Raw genomic sequence first — 20,542 nt, 5'->3', positions numbered from 1 at the left:
CAAGGATCATATTTGAAATAATTTTCCTAATAGGTCTATTGCAATAGTGGATGACATCACCCCAGCAAAGACAGGAAGATCTTCCAGTGTCATTTGTTGATTGCAATTATACAAAGTAAGTAAGAGAGATACCAAGTAAGAGAGACATGCTAATTGACCTTTGACAATCCTACCTGCAAGACAACTCAGAAGACTTGCATGAACTCTTCAGATCACATGAAATACATCAAATGAATGGTTCTTGATCCTTCTCAAACAGTACTCAACAATCAATGACACAAGATGCAACTATGGTACTGACAAACATGATGCCTGTGCTAACCTTTCATGAAAGCATATACATTGCTGATGAAAACTTTAAATAAGCATAAAAGCAAATGACTTTTAATTAATTAAATTAGGAAAAAAGTAGACAGAGTTCTAGAGCTGGTATTCTTGGTTTGCACTGTCACACAAAAATTAATTTGAATTGACCATTCAGTGGATAAATTCACGACATTGTGATATTATAGGAGATAAATAAAGAAGACACCTTTCCAAGTTTTAGCTCTACAGGCTGTGCATCTTCCCAAGCTTCAGATATTCGTTGAAATATTTTGCACAAATTTACAGAGCCCAGTATGAAACTGCCATGTTGGTGTACCTCCATTGTACACCAACATTGCAGCAGGCAAATGTTGTAAACATCTGGAAGTTACTTTGGATATCTAGGTGGCTGATTAACTGAACTGAACAAGCAAATATCTAAATATTAAGCACTTTTCCTAATACTTTAACTTCTAAAAAGGCTAAAAGCCACGAGATAAGTAAATATTCTTTGACAAATGCTTTCGTAGCTTCATGTTACGCACCACCATAACTCTGAAATTCAAAATGTGCTTGTTTCCAGACAAAGTAAGTTATTAAGGTGAAAAGTTGTTAAAAGATATAAATTTACACCCCTCTTATGCCTGATGAGGATAAAAACTTTAACTGGTGACTCTTTAGTTTTGGATTTTAGAAAATGATCATGTCACGTGCAAATGAAGATTATCCTTGAGGTCAGATTGGGTAAGATTTGAGTCCTAGATTGAATGGTTTTTTTAGCATGAACATCTCAATATTGATTTTATTTCAAACAAATTAGAACCTAGAAGTTCACTAAATAGCTTAATTATTTAAGGCTTATAAGTTAAGGGAAAACAGCAAGTTCAACTCCTTCTACATGTATATGAGGGAGTTGTTTGACTCAAGAAAGTAGCTTTTAGCTTCTGAACTTATTAGCTTGCAAAGAAAGTCATGTCTGATAGCACAAAGCCTAGCAGTTCCTTGGGAAATTCTTTGAAGAAATTCAAACTACAGAAGTACTGTGAGAGATTAATTTTTGGGGGGCTAGCGAGAATGAATTTTAGACAAGTACAACATAGTTACAGCTTACTGAGAGGATAGGCCAAAAAATTGGTTTTCATTTCTCCACACCCTGCTTATACTTAGTTATACTTTGCGAGATGGTGCAAACCGTTCCAGCAGAAGTGAAGAGCACTAATTGTATCTTCAAGTTAGATACAAAAATCTCCAACTTTACACAAGGGTACACTTATCTATTAACTTTTGATATTTTGGGGGGAGATATGGTAGAGATTTAGGAACTAAGTAAACAAAGGATATAATGATTAATTATAATGCTGTCTTTCTGCTTAAGGAGGCAATAAGAATGTCACCAAGCACAGGAGACAGTTTTGTTACATGATCAAAATTGCCATTACATTGAAAATGCATGCTCTTTTGTCAATGATCAAATCTACAGGTGGATATACACAACTTCTCCCACTTCATATGAATGTCCTAAATATAATGGGTGACACCTCAGAATGTCTGAAAAATTAACTACCCTGAAAATTGATACTTGAAGTACAAACAGCCCTATGCATTTTAAGCTTGCTTGCCAATAGGAGAGGAGTGATGTGAGTAAACAATTGAAAATCTTTTATGTTGTACTTTCTCGTTGTGACTCCCGCAAGTCAAAACTACATACGACAGAAATACCACTAACAGCTTACTTGTTAGGGGTTCAAGCAAAGTTTCCCAATAATGTATTCTTAAAATGCAGGAAACACTATTTTTTAAAGAAATACTTATTACAGTCAAACTCACAAAACCATGAACACCTAAAATATGCCTGGAATGTTTATTGTGTAATAACCAATCACAAGTGAGATCTCAAACCACATAAACCACAGAACAAGGATGTATTGCATAGGTCATGGAACTATAAATTCATGTATAGTTTTGGTTTTCGCTTTGTCCCAGGATAAACACTCTGTCTTTATATATTACTGAAAGTCCACATAATTGCTATCCTTTTGTATCAAGAACCACATCCAGTATTTTAATAGTTTGTGGGATTTTGAAAAACAAGAATCCCCCGACGCTTACAGTTACTCAAGTAAAGCGATGGTTAATTTGACACAGCTATAAATAGGGATGAATAAAAATTTAAAATTTTGGTGGTTTCACTAACTTTGGTATCATCTTTGGTTAAACTAGCAACTCAGTTTGCTCTCCAATAACTGCAAAGGTACCATGCACTTCAATTGTACAATTTTATAACAGTGGTTGGCCTTTTTAGGGACAACACATTATAGTACATTGGCCAAAATACAAATAGTCCAAAAACGAAGAACAGTCTAGAAAGTAAATTTAACAAAGCCTGCAATGATTACAGAATGATTAAGCCTTATTATTGTGTTAGTCAAGCAACACATACTTAGTATAAGCTTTTGCAGACAAGGATAGTACAAATCTGGAATGATATTCCCACAACTCTGGTTACCGTTGTACTATCTAGTGAAACCACAACCTGCATGCCTCTTGTATGATTTGTTTGTCAAATAGAACCAATAAATTGTATCCATTTTAGCATTCTGCAAACAGAATATAAATGGCCATAAATAAATAAACAAATTAATTATTCAAAATTATTCCATTAAATTACTGTAACTAACATAATAGCCACCTAATTTGTTATAAACTACAACTAGATTCTAACCTGGGACCTACAGAAATTTGATTACCTATGATATTTTGAACTTTAACACCCAACATTTAAGTACATTGTATATGGGAGTAGACTCTTTTTCCTTTATGTTCTAAAGATACTAATTTATGCACTGCATCATTTACTCTGTACTGATGATACTGCTTACAAAATTCCAACAGTTTAGCTGTTCTATACATTTAAATGATTCTGTGGTTATTTTATGAAACGGCCTGTACGGTCGAATATTCCTTGATGGCCTATGTAATTTAGTAATGTACAAAGATGTTCCGATTTCACTTCCACTTTCCTGGCAATCAAATTGAAAATCGTCAGTGTAAAACGCAGACTGTGGACTGCAAACCGGGGTAAAATGCAGACTGAGAGTAAAATGCAGACTGCAGACTACAGACTTCATAAGTACATATCGTTTTATAATAATAGTATCAGGCGCTGGTCTTAAACATGATTATTCAGGCTAATTGCAGTGAAAGACTGTACTCCGGTCAGCTGAGTCGCGCTCCGGTTAGACTGAATATCACTCCAGTTGGCCTGGACATCACTTAGGTTAGCCTCCAGTTAGCCTGTTTTCGCTTAGGACTCAATGGTCAGTCTACATCTTAGTCTGTAGTTTGCAGTCCGCAGTCTGCGTTTTACACTGACCGAATCAAAAATCTAGTGCAAAATAAACCTAGTTACACTGTAACATTGTAATCAACCCTAAAGCCTACCACTATCAACAATGAAAAATATCAGATGGCTTACCTCTTAATCTTTTCAAGAAAGTACCTATTCTTGTGTCAACATTTCATGGCGTTCAACTTCGAATTTTTCTGTTGCGGATCTTGTTAGACCTTTCGTGAACACGTTGCTTATGATCTGACATGTTTATAACTGAGCGTTAATTTTTCCGATACCTAATAAAGAGGAAAAATCACTTGAAACCTAAAAACTCTGATCAAAATGGTTAAATCCGACGTGTTTTGCAGGGTTATATACTTGCCACGAGCGGCGAATTAATGTCTTGTTCCCAGTGTTCCTCGGCCCCTCTCGAAAGGGGAAAATCCGCTGAGTGCAGGCGCAGGGCTACGTGAACGGCGACCCAACATGGGACGATTTCTGCAACGAACGTTCGAAGAGATCTAGATAGAAAAAAGTCGTGGGGGAGGGGGAAGGGGTGGCCTCTTAAGTTCCCCTGAAATCTGCCCATGAATTAAGGCTCAATTTTCGCTTTCATTATCACATCACCTAGACTGCGAGCAGTCTCTCTCTTCCTCGAATATCCATGGGGAAGAACGCAAAACAAGTAAGCGCGCGAGCGTGACTCATGACTGTGAGCGTGACGTGCGAGCAACGATGCCGCGAGCCGCTAGTAGCGCGGACATCGGAAGACGGCTGCTAGCGGCTCGCGGCATTGCCATTCGTCGCTCGCACGTCACGCTCACAGCCACGCTCGCACGCTTACTTGTTTTGCGTTCTTTCCCACGGTTTTCGGTATAGCATGCGTGGGGCCGCGCACACGAGGAATGTGTTCAATACAGAAGAACCCTTTCTCTGTTCTTCTCACACGTTGATTTATTTGGTGCATACAATTCAGCCCAATAGCCCTTTAAGTTTAATGCTTAGCTTTTTTTATTTGCATTACAATGTAATCCAACACGGATGCCATGCAAGTTGGATTATAAACAATTTATTGCCTGAGGTTTTTGTGATATCCGGAATAATCAAGGTGGAGGTAAGTGAAGCTGATAACACTAACCGAGCCCTTGATTATTTCGGATATCACAAAAACCGAATCTAATAATTGTTTTCTTATACATTGATTTAAAGAAAATAACGACAAACGCATTACCGCACCGAACACAGTTTATTTTCGACAAGCCATGTTCTTACTTCGCTGTCCGTGAACTTGACGTTACTCTTGAAAATCATGCATGGCGCGCGCAACCTACAGATTATTCACTGATCTGCTAGCAGATTAGTGAATAATCTGTAGGTTGCGCTGTTTCCTAGAATTAACTGTAGTTTTTTTTTTTAGCCAATGAGAAGACAGATGGCGACTACAATGTATAATGATTTTAACTATTAACAACATCCAATTAAAATTCTGAGGAGCTCCGCTTTTAGGCCTGGCTAAATCTATATATTACAACTGTGATTAGCGCAAGGGTCTCTTGGTTTCCCACGACATATCTTGTTCCTGCAGACAGAAAATGCAAAATTATAGAGGGCAAAAGTGGGATCTCAGTCTTTGCTGTAACAAAGAATGTTTTTAATTGGGGTATCGTTGGATATTGAAAAGGGTTCGTGTGAAAACTCCCACAAGACCTGTTTCTACAAATAGAAAGATATGTGGAAGGGTTCACTCACAGGGCATTATAGGAGATGGCGGCTCCGGCCGGGTAATGAGCTCCTGTTAGTACTGATAGGCGATTTGCATGATAACGTCATTTGACTACAACTTCCAGAATCCGTCACTTTTTCTCATAGGGCGTTGTTATTTTTAAAAACCCCTCGGTGGCTTCAAAATTTAAATGATAAAGAAAAAGTTTTATCATCCAAACTATACGACTGAGAAAATTACTTCATTGTGATTAGCTGAAAGCTGGCAAATTTATCATTAATTTTTCAATTTTCGCTGCAGTGTAAATTTATGCGTGCGTGTTTGTCATAATTTTCCACAGTGTGTTTTTAACAACACATAAAAAAGTTGACTTCGTCCCCAGTCCTAATCCTACAGGGTACTGGTGACGAGAGTTGTTCTCGTCTTACGAGAGGGAAGCTACAACATTAACAGCGGTTCGTGATGTCCATCGATTTTCGATCCGGCGTGAAGCTGGGTGATCTGAGGCGAAAGCTTTGGTCGCGTTACCGATCCAACTTAACCTTTCAAGTTCCTGGAGGCCAATCAGTGCTTGGTTTTGGCGATATTAATGCTAGGTATGATTTAGACAACTTCTTACAGAATGAACTTCCAGCCAAAGTGAAAGAGTTGGATTTACGTTTCGACTTAGAGGTTATTCAGTCTGGAAGTTTTACAGAAGGAGTGTCTTTGTATAGGAAACACTCTCACGATGAGACAGTTGAACAGGAATACGACTTTCTTTTCTTAATAAAAGCACTGAAGGTTGACTCCAACGAAAATATTAGGCGCATTTCCGTCATTGAAGGCGGAAGTACAGAGAGGGATGAGATAACGCGGGATCATTCATGGATTCGTCTGAATGACGCCGTTCTTCAAGCAACATGGCAAGATTGCGTAATTGAGCGCAAATATGAAGTCTTCCTGTCGTCAACAAAAACAGTCGAAGTGCTCCACGCAAGAATTGAAGAAGTTTTTAGAAATAGCTCCTTTGGAAAAAAATGTGTTTATCGATTTGAAGTCAACGGGCCAGCGGTCACCCTGGTCATGGATCTTAGAGACATCAGCGAAACCCAAGTCACTTTCAGTTTTGATTTTGTTTTGGCGTTGGACTGGAACGAATGGCCCATCTCTGCTAAAGAGTGGATCACGCGACCCCGGGAGAGGCCAGAACAAACAGTCGTGGCGGAAGTTGTCAACAGTGGCGTATACTTGGTTCCGAAGGCCTCGAAGTACGGCGATCCTGAACTAGAATGGAGAATCTCTTTCTCAAAAGCTGAGAAAAGTATATATTCCTGTTTTCCGAAACCGGGAGGTGAATATGTTTTTCCTGGTGGGAGGAAAATCACTTATGATCATCTTCTGATTCCTGATACCAGTTGCCGCATTGAATGCTATCGCATATTGAAGGAGATATTCAAAGAGCACCTCTCAATTCCCAGGATTCTCAGTTCTTATCATCTCAAGACCATCATGCTTTGGGCGTGCGAGAAACATCCTGAAGATTTCTGGGAAAGTGCCAACTCAGCAATCTGCTTTTTGGGTCTCCTTGACGACCTTCTTCATTGCCTGGCTACTCAGCGGCTAGAACAGTTTTTCGTGCCGTCAATCAACCTTCTCTCACATCACGACAATGGCTTCTTGTTGACCTTGACGAGAAAGGTGTCCCTCATCCGCACCACGCCACTGCAATACGTAAAAACGCCTGGGGATGACTTGGGAATACAACTGACGTACAGTGATTCGTTTATTGAAGATTCTGAGAAAGCTCAGTTGGAGGCCATGAAAACGTGGTTCACTGGAGCTGCGAAAAAATCACAAGGTGAAGTGTTTGCCCAAATGAGTTACAGTTACACAATGACTGGAAAGTTTGATCCCTCGAGAGTTGACAATACGTATCTTCGAGATAACCAGTAATCTAAGTCAGTGACAAACGTCTATCATCAGACTTTTTTTAAAAAACTGCTTTACATGTTTTTGTTTACCCTCGTACGTAAAGCTGGGTAACTGACGATTTATTTCTGATATCTTTATTTAGAAGCTGTAGGCACATCCATAGCAAGTCAACCCTAATCATGGTCGCCCTTTGTTAAAGTACTTGTCAGTGACTAATGATAATTAGAAAACAGTCCCAAGAAAATACGCGCGCTGATTGCTTAAAAACCGTGTTTCTATTAAACAATTAGATTATGAGCTCGAGATTTCTATCGCGTGCGCTCTCGTCAGCTATGACGCATAAAAATCGAGAGCGAATAATCTAATTGTTTTAGTATAAATCTACTAGTTGTTCAAAACTTTCATCTAAATGCTCTTCACAGACACGTCGAAAACACAAAGGAGCGGCCGCCAGCGCACACTGTATATTGCAATTCCTGAAGATGCTCGGTGCGTGTTCTTCCTTTTTATAGAAGGTGCGTTCCATTGATAGTAATACGGCCACAGTTCGAACCAGATGCATTTGTTTCGATTCTGCGTGTACCAAAGTGTTAAGACATGGGGATTCACTGTCCTTAATTGAGGCCTTAAGTGTTTCAGCGACATAGAGGGAAACAACACAAACAAATCTTCTCTTTCCTTGTTGGTAAACACCGTGAACCTCAATCAATCAACGCCAAACGCTTTCAACCCATAATACCAATCGGCATTGTCGCGCACGCTTTTACGCTTTTGCGGGACAACCCTTGTCAAAATAGCTGTATATCAAATAATCTAATTACATATTAGACAAGCATAGATAAGTCACTATGGCGGTAATATCGCTTATAAGGTCACGCGGTTTGAGTTTTGTAACTTTTGTGCTCTTAACCCCTTAAATAATAATAATAATAATCCATCAAGTAATCCAGCAGACTTATGAATGCCCTAGGCTCACGGATTGAACTCGGCACCATAAGTTAAAAGCGGTAAGACTTTAAGGACTTATAATACTAATAATAATAAAAAGTGTTAAGACATGTAATTCATTCTGTTTTCTGCTAATTTAATAGCTGTGCTTAGTCACTACTGCGCTCAATACAGCAGAACACCTGTGGTGTTAATGAGTTAAGACATTAAGAGAAGGACAAGTGTAAGCGGGACGGTAGCGGGTAGGAGAGGCGGTTTGTGATGACGTAGCGATAAGTGTCACTCCGGCATTAAAGATTTCAGGGGATTTTCATATAACTTTTTACGAACCTGGCTCAGAGGTTTTGACTCTTTCTTTTTTTTTTAGTCTTAAACTTAATTTAGTTGTAACGAGTGAGTACCGAGAAGGAAAGAGAACTCAGAAAGAGAAGTCACGAACGTAAGTGAGTTACTGTGGCTAAACTTATACGACGGAGGTAAGGGGGGTCTGAGTATCCTTTTTTCTGTTCATTTTTGGCTGAGATACTCCGTATCCCGTTAACTCAGTCCAATCGCAAATATTTTTGAATTTTCCTACTGGATATCCTGGGATATCTGTTCTCAATACCCCATACCCCACCATTTCTTTTCCACCATGCTGAATCCCGTTAATTTTTTTACCTATATAGCCCGTATCCTGAGAACCCCTTCAGCGCCGAATTAAGTTTTTAGTGCCTTAAATTAAAAGTACGAGCGACAAATGATTATAGCGCTATACATAAACAAAACAAAACAAAGAATAAAACGAGGTTTTGGCATTACTACCGAAGGGTACAAAACCTAGCCATAGGTAGTATTTTTTTACGCTTAAACTTGGTTTACTTTCTTTCCCGTAAGTTGCACGCGTTTCTGATGGAGATAACTATAACCAAGAGAAACCTCAGCTGAACAAGTTAACCCCACCTGGTTCTACATTTAGCAAGACAGCCTATTCCATTCCAATCGTACTTATTATCGTTATTATTACTTTTTTATTTTTTTTTAAGTACTAAATGTTGGTTTTGAAACGTGATGTTAATTCGTTTTTTGGTCGCGGGAACTTACTTTACCGTAGATGTTATCAAGTAATTGTCACTTTCAAACAAGGCCTTACTTACTTACTTAATCTACTGTGGTTGACCAGCCTTCAGCTGCTATGTCCGTTAGGGAAATAGTCATAACCGCTAGGTTTTGCGTACGTGTTCTCCGGTTAGATATATCCACGAGGTTTTCCTCGGTTAGGTCAGTTCAAGTGCAGATTTCACTGCGTCAACTTCTACTCGGCATTGGGCCATAGTTTCTCTATACACTGTTACTCGTCTATTCTATCAAGTCAAGTTCAGTGCGTGTGCAAACCAAAGTGAGTAATCTATTCCTTGTTCTTTAGGGTTAGTTCTTAGGTTTTCTATTGTTATTTGTTTCGGTTGAGTTTCCTTTTATCGTTACTAAATCGGTTAGTTAGTTCTGTATGCTCGGAATCGCACTTGATTAGGTCCATATCTCCAATATAGGGTTATTTTGCCATAAAGGTACCGTCCAAGTTACACACCGTGTAGCCTATTAATCGTTTTCCAGCCTTCCGTACGATCAGTATAAGTGCCGATTATGTTACACTTCCATATTACGGACGTTATTGAGAATGCTAGCGATAGTTTCTTCATTTGTGTTATTTTATCTTTATACTTCGGTATGTTAGTTACGTTAGCTTCTATTTTCGTTATTGTATTTCAGTTCGAACCGGCATACGGTTTACATCATACGACTTACGGCTAAGCTTACAGCACGTGGTTTAATTCTACCTTCGTCTTGGCACGTGATTCATTTCATTTGAGTCTGTATGGAACATTGATCTCTGTCAATTAAACTCTGTTTACATCGTAGTCAGAAGTTCTTGTCGAGTTCGTTTTAACACTACGCACTGCTCTACGCATGTGATTACTTGGATTTTTGGCCTGCTATATTCTGTCCTTGTAACTCACATTTAGTTCGAATTTGTTGCACCGCGAAGGAATTCGAAGAATTCGCTGACTAATTTGCACGTCAATCACTCCAACGCACTTCAACCCCGTGTTATCTGCAATTTGTCATTCAGTGTAACGCACGATTGTCGTTTTCTTATCTACCGCAATTAATCGGATTTATCAAGGATTAACATTCCACAATGGCTTCCGCAAAACCGCAATCACCGGATGATCTAAAGGCCGCCCGCAGTTTTGCGAAAACAAACGTGACAAGAAAGGTCAATAGACTTAACGAGTTATTGTCCGCACGCGAATCCGCCGACGCCATACAAAGAGTCCAGATTGAGCTAAACGAAGTTCTAGAGGAATTCAAAATCGCTCAGGAAGCTTATCATAGCCAAATTAAGACCGAAAGAGAACGTCAAGAATCGGAAAAATATTACGACTCGCTCGTAGAACTAGCGTCGGAACTAGAGAGAGAAATCTCTTCATGGATCATGCAACCAGACGCTCAAAGGTTGTTGACAGCTGAAAGTGCTTTCGTCGGCCCCGAGTATTCTGTAAGTAACGCCGGATCGCGTGATTCGTTCCACACGCGATCTGTTATTGGTTCTCGCATAAGCAGTACCCCTAGTGCAAAGGCAAGGTCCGCTGCAAAAAAGGCAGCGTTAGAGGCCAAGGCAGCTACCCTTCAAAAACTGCACGACCTCGAAATCGAAGAATTGAGAATCAAGCAAAGGAAAGCGGAAATCCAACTGCAAGCCGACATCGCAGAGGCTGAGGCCGAGAGACAAGTGTTCGAGGAGGCAGAAGCCGAGGAAAACCGCGAGCGTGAGCTGTTTCATCGGGATGAAGTCACGCCGGTCAGAGCAGCACTCAAACCCGTAAAGTCTGCGTCTACACCCATGGAAGGAGGCCCCCCAGGCAATATCATTGACGAGACAGTAATTGGTTCTCAAGGCAAGCAACCCTATGAACCAAACGAAACTCGACAGCCAACTAAGTATCCTCTGAACCCCGAAGCACCTGAATATCGCCATAGGATGACACCAAACCAAGAAAGTTTGCCATATGACATCAAACCCAGTAGCCATCACGATGCATCATTCGTTCGTCTAATGGAGACGCAAGATCGACATAACCAAGCCCTTATGCAGCTTGTACGTCATCAGCAGCAAAGTACAGCAGCACTGACTCTTCCGCAGCCGAGTATGCAAGTTTTCAGCGGTGATCCCATCGATTATTGCGACTTCATACACGCGTTTGAACACCTCGTGGAACAGAAGACCACAAGTTCAAGCTCTCGCCTGTACTACCTAGTGCAGTATACTTCTGGTCCCGCCCAGGAACTAATGAGGAGTTGTCTTTCCATGCGAGAAGAAGAAGGCTACGTGGAAGCGAGAAGGCTGCTGAAGGAAAGATACGGTCGGAGCTACAAGATCGCTGCCGCGCATGTTAAACGACTAATTGAGGGGCCATCGATTAAACCTGAGGACGGATCAGCGCTTGAGCAGTTTTCCATCCAGCTTTCAAGCTGCGTCAATACTTTGAAGGAAATTGGTTACGTCAATAAGCTGGACAATCCCGACAACCTCAAGAAGATAATCGACCGGCTTCCATTTGGAATTAGATTGAAGTGGCGCGATACTGTTGACCGTATCATAGAAAAGGAAAACCGAGACGTCACGGTCAAAGATATCATGGACTTTGTGGCAGCTAAGGCAAGAGCTGCAACCCATCCCATTTTCGGCAAGGTGGTAAACGAAAACAGGGGAAAGCAAGTTAACGGCAAATCGTCGAGAAAACCGCCAAGAGGAGGGGGCTTCTCAACTCAAGGCAAACCTCCACCCGATAAAACTTCAAAGGAAAAACCCAAGTGTCCATCATGTTCTTCTAGCCACTGGCTATCACGCTGCGACAAGTTTCGCAAACAGTCTCTCCAGGAAAGGCAAAGGTTCGTAGACGACCATAAACTCTGCAGTAACTGCCTGACAGCCGGTCACTTCGTGCGCGACTGCCCAAAGGAAAGCTTCTGCAGGGTACAAGGGTGTGTCGGTAAACATTCTACCTTCCTACATCCAAGAAGCAATACAAACGCGTCAACCGCTTCAACCATAACCGAAAGCCCAACTGGGGGCCAAGGCAAAGGCGTGGAGCCACCGCCCGTTAATTCTAACTCTGCCAACAATGGTTACATCAAGTCCAGTTACTCCACATCAAGTAATTCAGTAACCGGGCTCGCGATTCTTCCAGTCCGGGTCAAGGCAAAGGGTCATGGTAAAATATTGGAAACGTACGCATTCCTGGACTCCGGTTCAAACACGTCGTTTTGCACCGAAAGCCTTTTGGAAAAGCTGAACTTCAAGGGAACTAAAACGAAGCTGTCACTAACAACGCTGCAAGGTGAAAGCGAGCCTACTGAATGCTCCCTAGTCAGTTTGGAAGCTTTCGATCTAAGCGAGAACAAGACAGTACAGCTGCCAAAGGTCTACTCTAGGCCAAGCTTGCCTATTCCCCCTGAAGCTATCGCCCGGCAAGAGGATGTCGACCGCTGGCCATATTTGAAAGGCGTCAACATATCTCACATAGACGCTGAGATTGGCCTTCTAATCGGCAGCGACGTACCGGAGGCTCTACAACCCAAAGAAATGAGACCAAGTGAGGATGGCGGTCCCTTTGCAACTCGAACAGTGTTAGGTTGGGTGCTTAACGGCCCGTTGGGCAGAGCAGCCACGACTGAAGTGTCCACTGCGAACTTTGTTCAAGGAAACAAGACCCTTGATGAACAATTTCATGAGTTTTGCAACCTAGAATTTAGCGACACCTTCTATGAATCAAAAACGTCTATGTCACTCAACGACCGGAAGGCTCTGAACATTATGGAAGAAACAGTTAAACTAGAAAACGGTCATTACGAAATGGCTTTACCCTGGAAGTCCTACCCGCCACGCCTACAGAACAACAGAACTCTAGCAGAGCGCCGACTCCTCCAGCTGAAAAGGCGACTGCTGAGAGAACCACTTGTCCATCAGAAATACAAAGGGTTTATGGACGATCTGCTATCTAAGGATTACGCCAGGAAAGTGAACAGTCAAGACCCTGGCCCTCTAGGAACCTGCTGGTATCTTCCCCATCATCCCGTATTCAACCCACAGAAACCCGGTAAAGTGAGAGTAGTCTTCGATTGTTCAGCCAAGCATTACGGAACCTCACTGAACGACCAGCTCTTACAGGGGCCGGACCTGACTAACTCTCTTGTTGGTGTACTCTCCAGATTCAGAGAGGATCAAATAGCCCTAATGTCTGATGTGGAAGCAATGTTCCACCAGGTACGCGTCCGGCCAAGTGACTGCGAGGCTCTGAGTTTCCTGTGGTGGCCAGACGGAAATCTCGACAATCAGCCAGAAGAGTACCAGATGAGAGTCCATCTGTTTGGAGGCGCGTCTTCCCCAAGCTGCGCAAACTTCGCACTGAAGAAAACAGCGGAAGACAACAAAGCAGATTTTGATCCCCAAACCATATCAACCGTGAAACGCAATTTCTACGTCGATGACTGCCTCAAGTCAGTTGGATCAGACGATGACGCCATTCGACTCGCAAGACAACTGCGCGAGCTCCTAGCACGAGGCGGATTCAAGCTCACGAAATGGCTGTCTAATTCAAGAAAGGTCATCGAGTCCTTGCCAGAGTCAGAACGAGCAGCTCAAGTCAAAAACCTCGACTTCGACAAGTTACCAGTGGAGCGAGCTCTTGGTGTACAATGGAACGTAGCCTCCGATCAGTTTGGTTTTAGTATTGTCATTAAGGACAGGCCTGCTACAAGAAGAGGTATACTATCCATAATCAGCTCAGTATACGACCCCCTGGGGTTCGCCGCTCCATTTATTCTCAATGCGAAACTGATCCTGCAAGACCTTTGTCGTAACAAGTATGGCTGGGATGAAAAGATTCCAGATGAGTTCCTGCACCGCTGGCAAGTATGGCTGCAAGAGCTACCCAAACTAGAGCAACTAACAATCGACCGTTGCTTCAAGTCGCCAGACCTCGGCGAGATCACGTCGTGCCAGCTTCACCACTTCTCCGATGCGTCACAACAGGGTTACGGAGCCGTCACATACCTCAGAATCACAGGTCATGATGGAAACGTGAAATGTTCATTTGACCAATCAAACCAGTTACCATTCCCCGACTGGAGTTATCAGCAGCCGTTGTAGCAACAAGACTAGAGAAAATATCTCGAGGGGAGTTGAGTCTACCGATCAGTCAATCATTCTTCTGGACAGACAGCACCTGTGTCCTGCGTTACCTAGAAAATCAAGACAGGCGCTTTCAGACTTTCGTTGCCAATCGCGTCGCAACGATACATGACGCATCTTCTCCCTCCCAGTGGCGATACGTAAACACACAATTCAATCCAGCGGACGACGCATCAAGAGGCGCGTCAGCAGACTCTCTCCAACGCTGGATACATGGCCCAGAATTCCTAACTCACTCAACTGAGACATGGCCACAACGACCTGTTGACATGAACGTTACCATTCCTGATGATGACCCAGAAGTCAAGAAAGACGCGGTGGTACATATGAGCGAAGCTTCTACTCGAGATCCCGTTTTAGAAATCATTGAACGGTTTTCATCCTGGACCTATCTCAAGAAGATAGTAGCGTGGATACTCCGTTACAAGTCAAACCTCACCCGTCTTAGCAAGGAACGAAGGAGAGGAGTGACGAGTCCAATTCAGTCAACCGACACAACCACGCCCATCACCATAGCGGAACTGAACAACGCTGAATTCGAAATCCTCAAGCACGTCCAGAGCAAATGCTTCAAGGAGGAACTCGGTTGTCTTAAGGAAGTGGACCAACAGACAACTTCAAGCAGACAGAACGTGTTGAAGAAATCTAGCAACATTTTCAAGCTTGACCCAATCCTAACTCATGGTCTCATACGAGTTGGTGGTCGTTTACAACGAGCGCCAATCAGCACCGATGCAATGCATCCAGTTATCCTGCCAAAGAAACACCACGTGGTCAAGCTTCTCATCCAGTATTACCACCACGTTGCTGGTCATTCGGGCCTAGAGTACACTTTGTCGCTCACTAGGCAGAGATACTGGATAATAAACGGAAGATCTGCCGTGCGAAACATTCTCAACGAGTGCTTCAGCTGCCGTAAACACCAGGTGCCAACAGCTCAACAAAAGATGGCGAGTCTTCCCGAAGACCGCATAACGCCTTCGAAACCGCCGTTCACCTACACAGGTGTAGACTGCTTCGGGCCATTCGAAGTGCGACGCGGAAGGACAAGGGTCAAACGGTATGGCGTGATATTCACATGTCTCACCCTACGTGCAGTCCACATAGAGGCGGCTTCCTCATTGGACACAGAGCCCTTTATCAGCGCGTTGCGCAGATTCATCGCAAGGAGAGGTCAGCCTGAGGAGATGCGATCCGACAACGGCGGGAACTTCGCGAGGGGAGAGCGCGAGCTACGGGAAGCAATCAACGAATGGAATCAATCGCAGATTCATGACTTTCTCCTCCAACGGAATATCAAGTGGACCTTCAACCCACCAGCCGGCTCTCACCATGGCGGAGTATGGGAGAGGTGTATACGGACGGTACGCAAGGTCATGAAGGCACTGATGAAAGAGCAAGTGCTAGACGATGAGGGTCTCAACACCCTGTTGTGTGAAGTGGAGGCAATAATCAACGGACGACCTATCACAAAGCTGTCAGACGATCCACGTGACCTAGAACCTCTGACACCCAACCACCTGCTTCTGCTGCGCTCAGGACCTACTGTTCCACCCGGAAACTTTACCAGCCATGACAACTACTACAATCGGAGATGGCGTCAAGTGCAGTATCTAGCAGACATATTTTGGCGGCGATGGGTCAGAGAATACCTCCCGTCACTGCAGCAACGGCAGAAATGGCACAAGCAGCGGAGGAATTTTGCAGTAGACGACATCGTCCTGGTCTTTGACGACAACAAGCCCCGTAACTCCTGGCCACTCGGTCGGATCCTGGAGGTGTATACCAACCGTAGAGATGGACTGGTTCGTTCCGTCAAGTTAAAGACCAGTACATCGGAACTCGTGCGACCAATCGACAAGATTGTGCTACTGGAAGCAGCCGCCGTTTCAAGGAATTAAGGAACTTATGAACACCGACAATGCATTAGTTTCAGTGGATTGAAGAACTCTCTTGAACAATACAATATAATCTACCAATTAATATAAGTAATAGTATTATCATTTAGTCAACCTCATGTTTCAAACCCTTTTTTCTATCTCCTTGTAAAGGCTATCTGCAGTACCGCCTTTAAGGGGCCGGAATGTTGGTTTTGAAACGTGATGTTAATTCGTTTTTTGGTCGCAGGAACTTACTTTACCGTAGATGTTATCAAGTAATTGTCACTTTCAAACAAGGCCTTACTTACTTACTTAATCTACTGTGGTTGACCAGCCTTCAGCTGCTATGTCCGTTAGGGAAATAGTCATAACCGCTAGGTTTTGCGTACGTGTTCTCCGGTTAGATATATCCACGAGGTTTTCCTCGGTTAGGTCAGTTCAAGTGCAGATTTCACTGCGTCAACTTCTACTCGGCATTGGGCCATAGTTTCTCTATACACTGTTACTCGTCTATTCTATCAAGTCAAGTTCAGTGCGTGTGCAAACCAAAGTGAGTAATCTATTCCTTGTTCTTTAGGGTTAGTTCTTAGGTTTTCTATTGTTATTTGTTTCGGTTGAGTTTCCTTTTATCGTTACTAAATCGGTTAGTTAGTTCTGTATGCTCGGAATCGCACTTGATTAGGTCCATATCTCCAATATAGGGTTATTTTGCCATAAAGGTACCGTCCAAGTTACACACCGTGTAGCCTATTAATCGTTTTCCAGCCTTCCGTACGATCAGTATAAGTGCCGATTATGTTACACTTCCATATTACGGACGTTATTGAGAATGCTAGCGATAGTTTCTTCATTTGTGTTATTTTATCTTTATACTTCGGTATGTTAGTTACGTTAGCTTCTATTTTCGTTATTGTATTTCAGTTCGAACCGGCATACGGTTTACATCATACGACTTACGGCTAAGCTTACAGCACGTGGTTTAATTCTACCTTCGTCTTGGCACGTGATTCATTTCATTTGAGTCTGTATGGAACATTGATCTCTGTCAATTAAACTCTGTTTACATCGTAGTCAGAAGTTCTTGTCGAGTTCGTTTTAACACTACGCACTGCTCTACGCATGTGATTACTTGGATTTTTGGCCTGCTATATTCTGTCCTTGTAACTCACACTAAGCATTACAGCATTATTATAGCGCTGTACATAAGATAAGGCCAGGGCCCCTCTGGATACCAGCCATGATGCTGAATGGGCCACCGTGGCTATATAACGTTTTGCTCTACATTACCAGTACAACAGTGACTAGTGACTAGATTAACGAATATATTGATATCTATATATTTTTATGCCATAACTCATAGGAAACTGAGAGGAAATCAAAGGTTAATGAGTGTGCACGACAAATTACATTCTAGCGTAACGAGGAGAAAGAGTAACCTCAAGGGACTAGTCAAGCCATTCTCTTTACGTTATATATTTTTTTCTATAAATTACTTTACGAATAAATTATTTTATTTGTGTAAATTACAGGCAAAAATCAAGATACATAAAATTCATAAAGGATCGGATAACCACTAAAAATGAACTCGAAGTCGTTTACTAAGAAAATGGAATTTTTGATGACAGATAGTCTTAATTATTACCACGCATACTACGAAAAAATAAAAGTACAGAGAAAAATAACATTGAAACCCACCTACGGTGAAGTGCTCTTCTTTTGGCATGGTTTATACCACCATCAAACCAATCTTAATCTATTTTACTCGCCACGTTCTTTTAACCCAGCTGCTGTTGGATTAAACTAATGAAACAAACGAACATTCCAGGAAATACAAAGAGAAAGGGGTGTCCCTCTAAAACTTAGCTTTACAAAGTGAGTATGGGTTTCATGTAAAAGATCTGGCTTTACTCTATTCAGACCCAATAACCTGAAGTGACTCAAAGTAATTTGAGGTTTGTATGCCATAAATTGGGAGTGACAAGTTTTTCTCAAGTGAGTGAGGCAGAATATGGTGCGGTGATACAAGTTAGAACAGGAGCCATAATCGATTACGGCTCCTCGTTAGAATGAAGCCTACGAGGGAGGGGTGAAGAACCCTTCCTGGGACTGGATTCCTTTAGCTTTTATAGGGAACCAGGTCAGTATAACCTTTACAGACTCATGATTGATTTTTCTTTACCTATCAGGCAGTTTGTGATAAGAATATGGGAATGGAGTATCTGCGTCTGATTTTGTAGTTCCCCAACAAAGGCGGATGGTGATCTAAGACGAAATGTGTCCTTCTAATGTCTCTAGGTTGGAGACACTCAAGCTCACTGCTTACTTAAAATTGCTTATCACTATGCCGGGTTGTACATACCGGAGGAACAAGGTGGTGAGGTGACTGATGACCGTGGTGAGAATTTTACAACACTTAAGTTCTACCAGCCCAACTGGAAACTGATAGTGTTGAAACAAATGCAGGGTACGAGAAAAATGTTGTGATTCACTAATGAACCAGAAGTACTTGTCCATAATATTTTGCTAAAAATGGGAAATAGAGAAAGAATATTTAGCCTACTTAAGGTTTGAGAGGACCTTCCCTTATTATCATTAGTGGGTTTATTTATATCTTGGCGAAGTTTTAAGTCAATTTTCTTTTACGTAAGCAATTATAGGCAACAAGAAATGGGTTTTTTTTAACAACTCCTTGGTAGTTTAGGCTTAGATTACACCCAGTGATTACATAAGACAGAACAGAAACTCTTTTCTCATCGAACAAAGACGGTGTGATGTGTGGATCTCGGCCAGTTCGTCTCATTTTGAGAGCCAACCTCGTTTCCCGGTTTGTTTTTAATATCGGTCATACATACTCATGACCAACAACCTGGAGTGGTGCATGATGTCTGATGAGAGAATAAGCGAGGAGAATACCTGTTTAGAGAGGAGGGGTGGGGGGGGGGTGGGGCGGGGACTGGAGTAATTCTTTGTTATACTGCTTACAAGCCTTACAAGACTCCGTCTCGGTCAATAAACACGCAAAAAAAGAACGAGGCCAATATCCAGGCATCTTGACTGAACAAACTTGGTCAATAACCCATACGTACTCTTTAAGCTCGTCACGCAAATCTGTTCTCGTCGCTCGGGAAATTTGCGCGGCACGAGCTACGTCTGCGTACGAGGTGAACGCTAAAATTCAAAAGTGCTTTTGTTGCCAAAATATCCTGACACAGTCAATTTCACATTGACTCGTTTTGTTTCCGACGTGCGTCAGTTTGGAGCCGTTTCGCAGACAAACAGCAGAGATATAATAAATATCTTACTATAAACGTCGCCTTTTCGGTTCACACTGCCGCGATACTGCAAGCTAATGCAAGTTACTTCAAGGTACTCATCATCGATTTGAAGGGAAAAAAAATTCGGAAAAAATCGAAGAGGAAAAAAACTCGGTCCTTAATTTACAGTACGGCAATGTGCTCCGCGAGAGGAGGTGCATCGTGAGACCGTGAAAGTAACCCATTTGTCTATAGTCTTGCCGTTACTTAGATCGTCACGCAACGCTCCTCCTAAATAAAGTGAGCGCGACTGGGTTTTCTTTTTGTCCAAACTTTTTCACTTTCCAAAGAGCTATATAGAAAAATCAGCCAAGAATGATGGAGTAGGACTCTTACTGATACTCTAAGTTAGTTTTGATTCCTTCCAAGCCCGGATGAAGGGGGGCGGGGGAACTCCCAAAAACCGTTTTTGGTAGGGATGTGGGGCCTGAACCTTGACCTAGACCCCCAAAAAATCGATACCCCATTTCAAACCACATAATTTTTCAGACCAAATTCGCTCAAACACTAATTTTGGGCCGTACATACCATATTAAGCCCATATAAGGGGTACCCCCCCTCCAACGGGTTGGAATTAAACTGACAGAAAGCCCAGTGATATATTGAAAAATTAAGTTCTGGCAGTTTGTTTTAATATTTGAAGTAATCAATCAAATGGAAGAAGCTATTTCCTTATCTCTTACTGTTTAATCAACCTATAGTTACCAAAGGGAGATGGTTATGCAAGGAGGAAACAAAGATGACAATTGTTATATTTGGGAATATTTTCTATTGGTTAATCCCTCTGTCAAATGGAAACAACTATTGTCTTTTTAGCTTTGGTTCACGGTTAAGGGCAAAAGTTTGTACAGAAGTATATAAAGACCTTTGTCAGGCTTCATAACCATTGCT

The 20,542-nt window shown here is 42.2% G+C and overlaps 2 protein-coding genes across 3 annotated transcripts; both read left to right on the top strand.

Moving 5' to 3' along the window:
* Window positions 1-5,737: 5,737 nt before the first annotated feature.
* LOC145486630 (nucleotidyltransferase MB21D2-like) lies at window positions 5,738-19,272 on the top strand. Of its 2 annotated transcripts, XM_081465328.1 has the most exons (3): window positions 5,738-7,200; window positions 7,697-7,789; window positions 18,524-19,272. In XM_081465328.1, the coding sequence occupies exons 1-3, from the start codon at window positions 5,823-5,825 to the stop codon at window positions 18,532-18,534; spliced, it is 1,482 nt and encodes a 493-aa protein (XP_081321454.1). In that variant the 5' UTR covers window positions 5,738-5,822; the 3' UTR covers window positions 18,535-19,272. The 2 variants fall into 2 exon arrangements, with proteins under 2 accessions (XP_081321454.1, XP_081321453.1); XM_081465327.1 differs by lacking the exon at window positions 18,524-19,272 and having other exon boundaries at window positions 7,697-9,243.
* Window positions 10,699-14,415, top strand: LOC145486833 (uncharacterized). Its single transcript, XM_081465550.1, has one exon. It carries the CDS (start codon window positions 10,699-10,701, stop codon window positions 14,413-14,415), a length of 3,717 nt encoding a protein of 1,238 aa, XP_081321676.1.
* Window positions 19,273-20,542: the final 1,270 nt, after the last annotated feature.

This window comes from Orbicella franksi, chromosome 5 (assembly GCF_964199315.1).
Source record: "Orbicella franksi chromosome 5, jaOrbFran1.1, whole genome shotgun sequence".
In the NCBI taxonomy this organism is placed as follows: domain Eukaryota; kingdom Metazoa; phylum Cnidaria; class Anthozoa; order Scleractinia; family Merulinidae; genus Orbicella; species Orbicella franksi.
The sequence above is the reverse complement of the archived record's forward strand: the minus strand, read 5'-3'. Positions and strand labels throughout refer to the sequence as shown.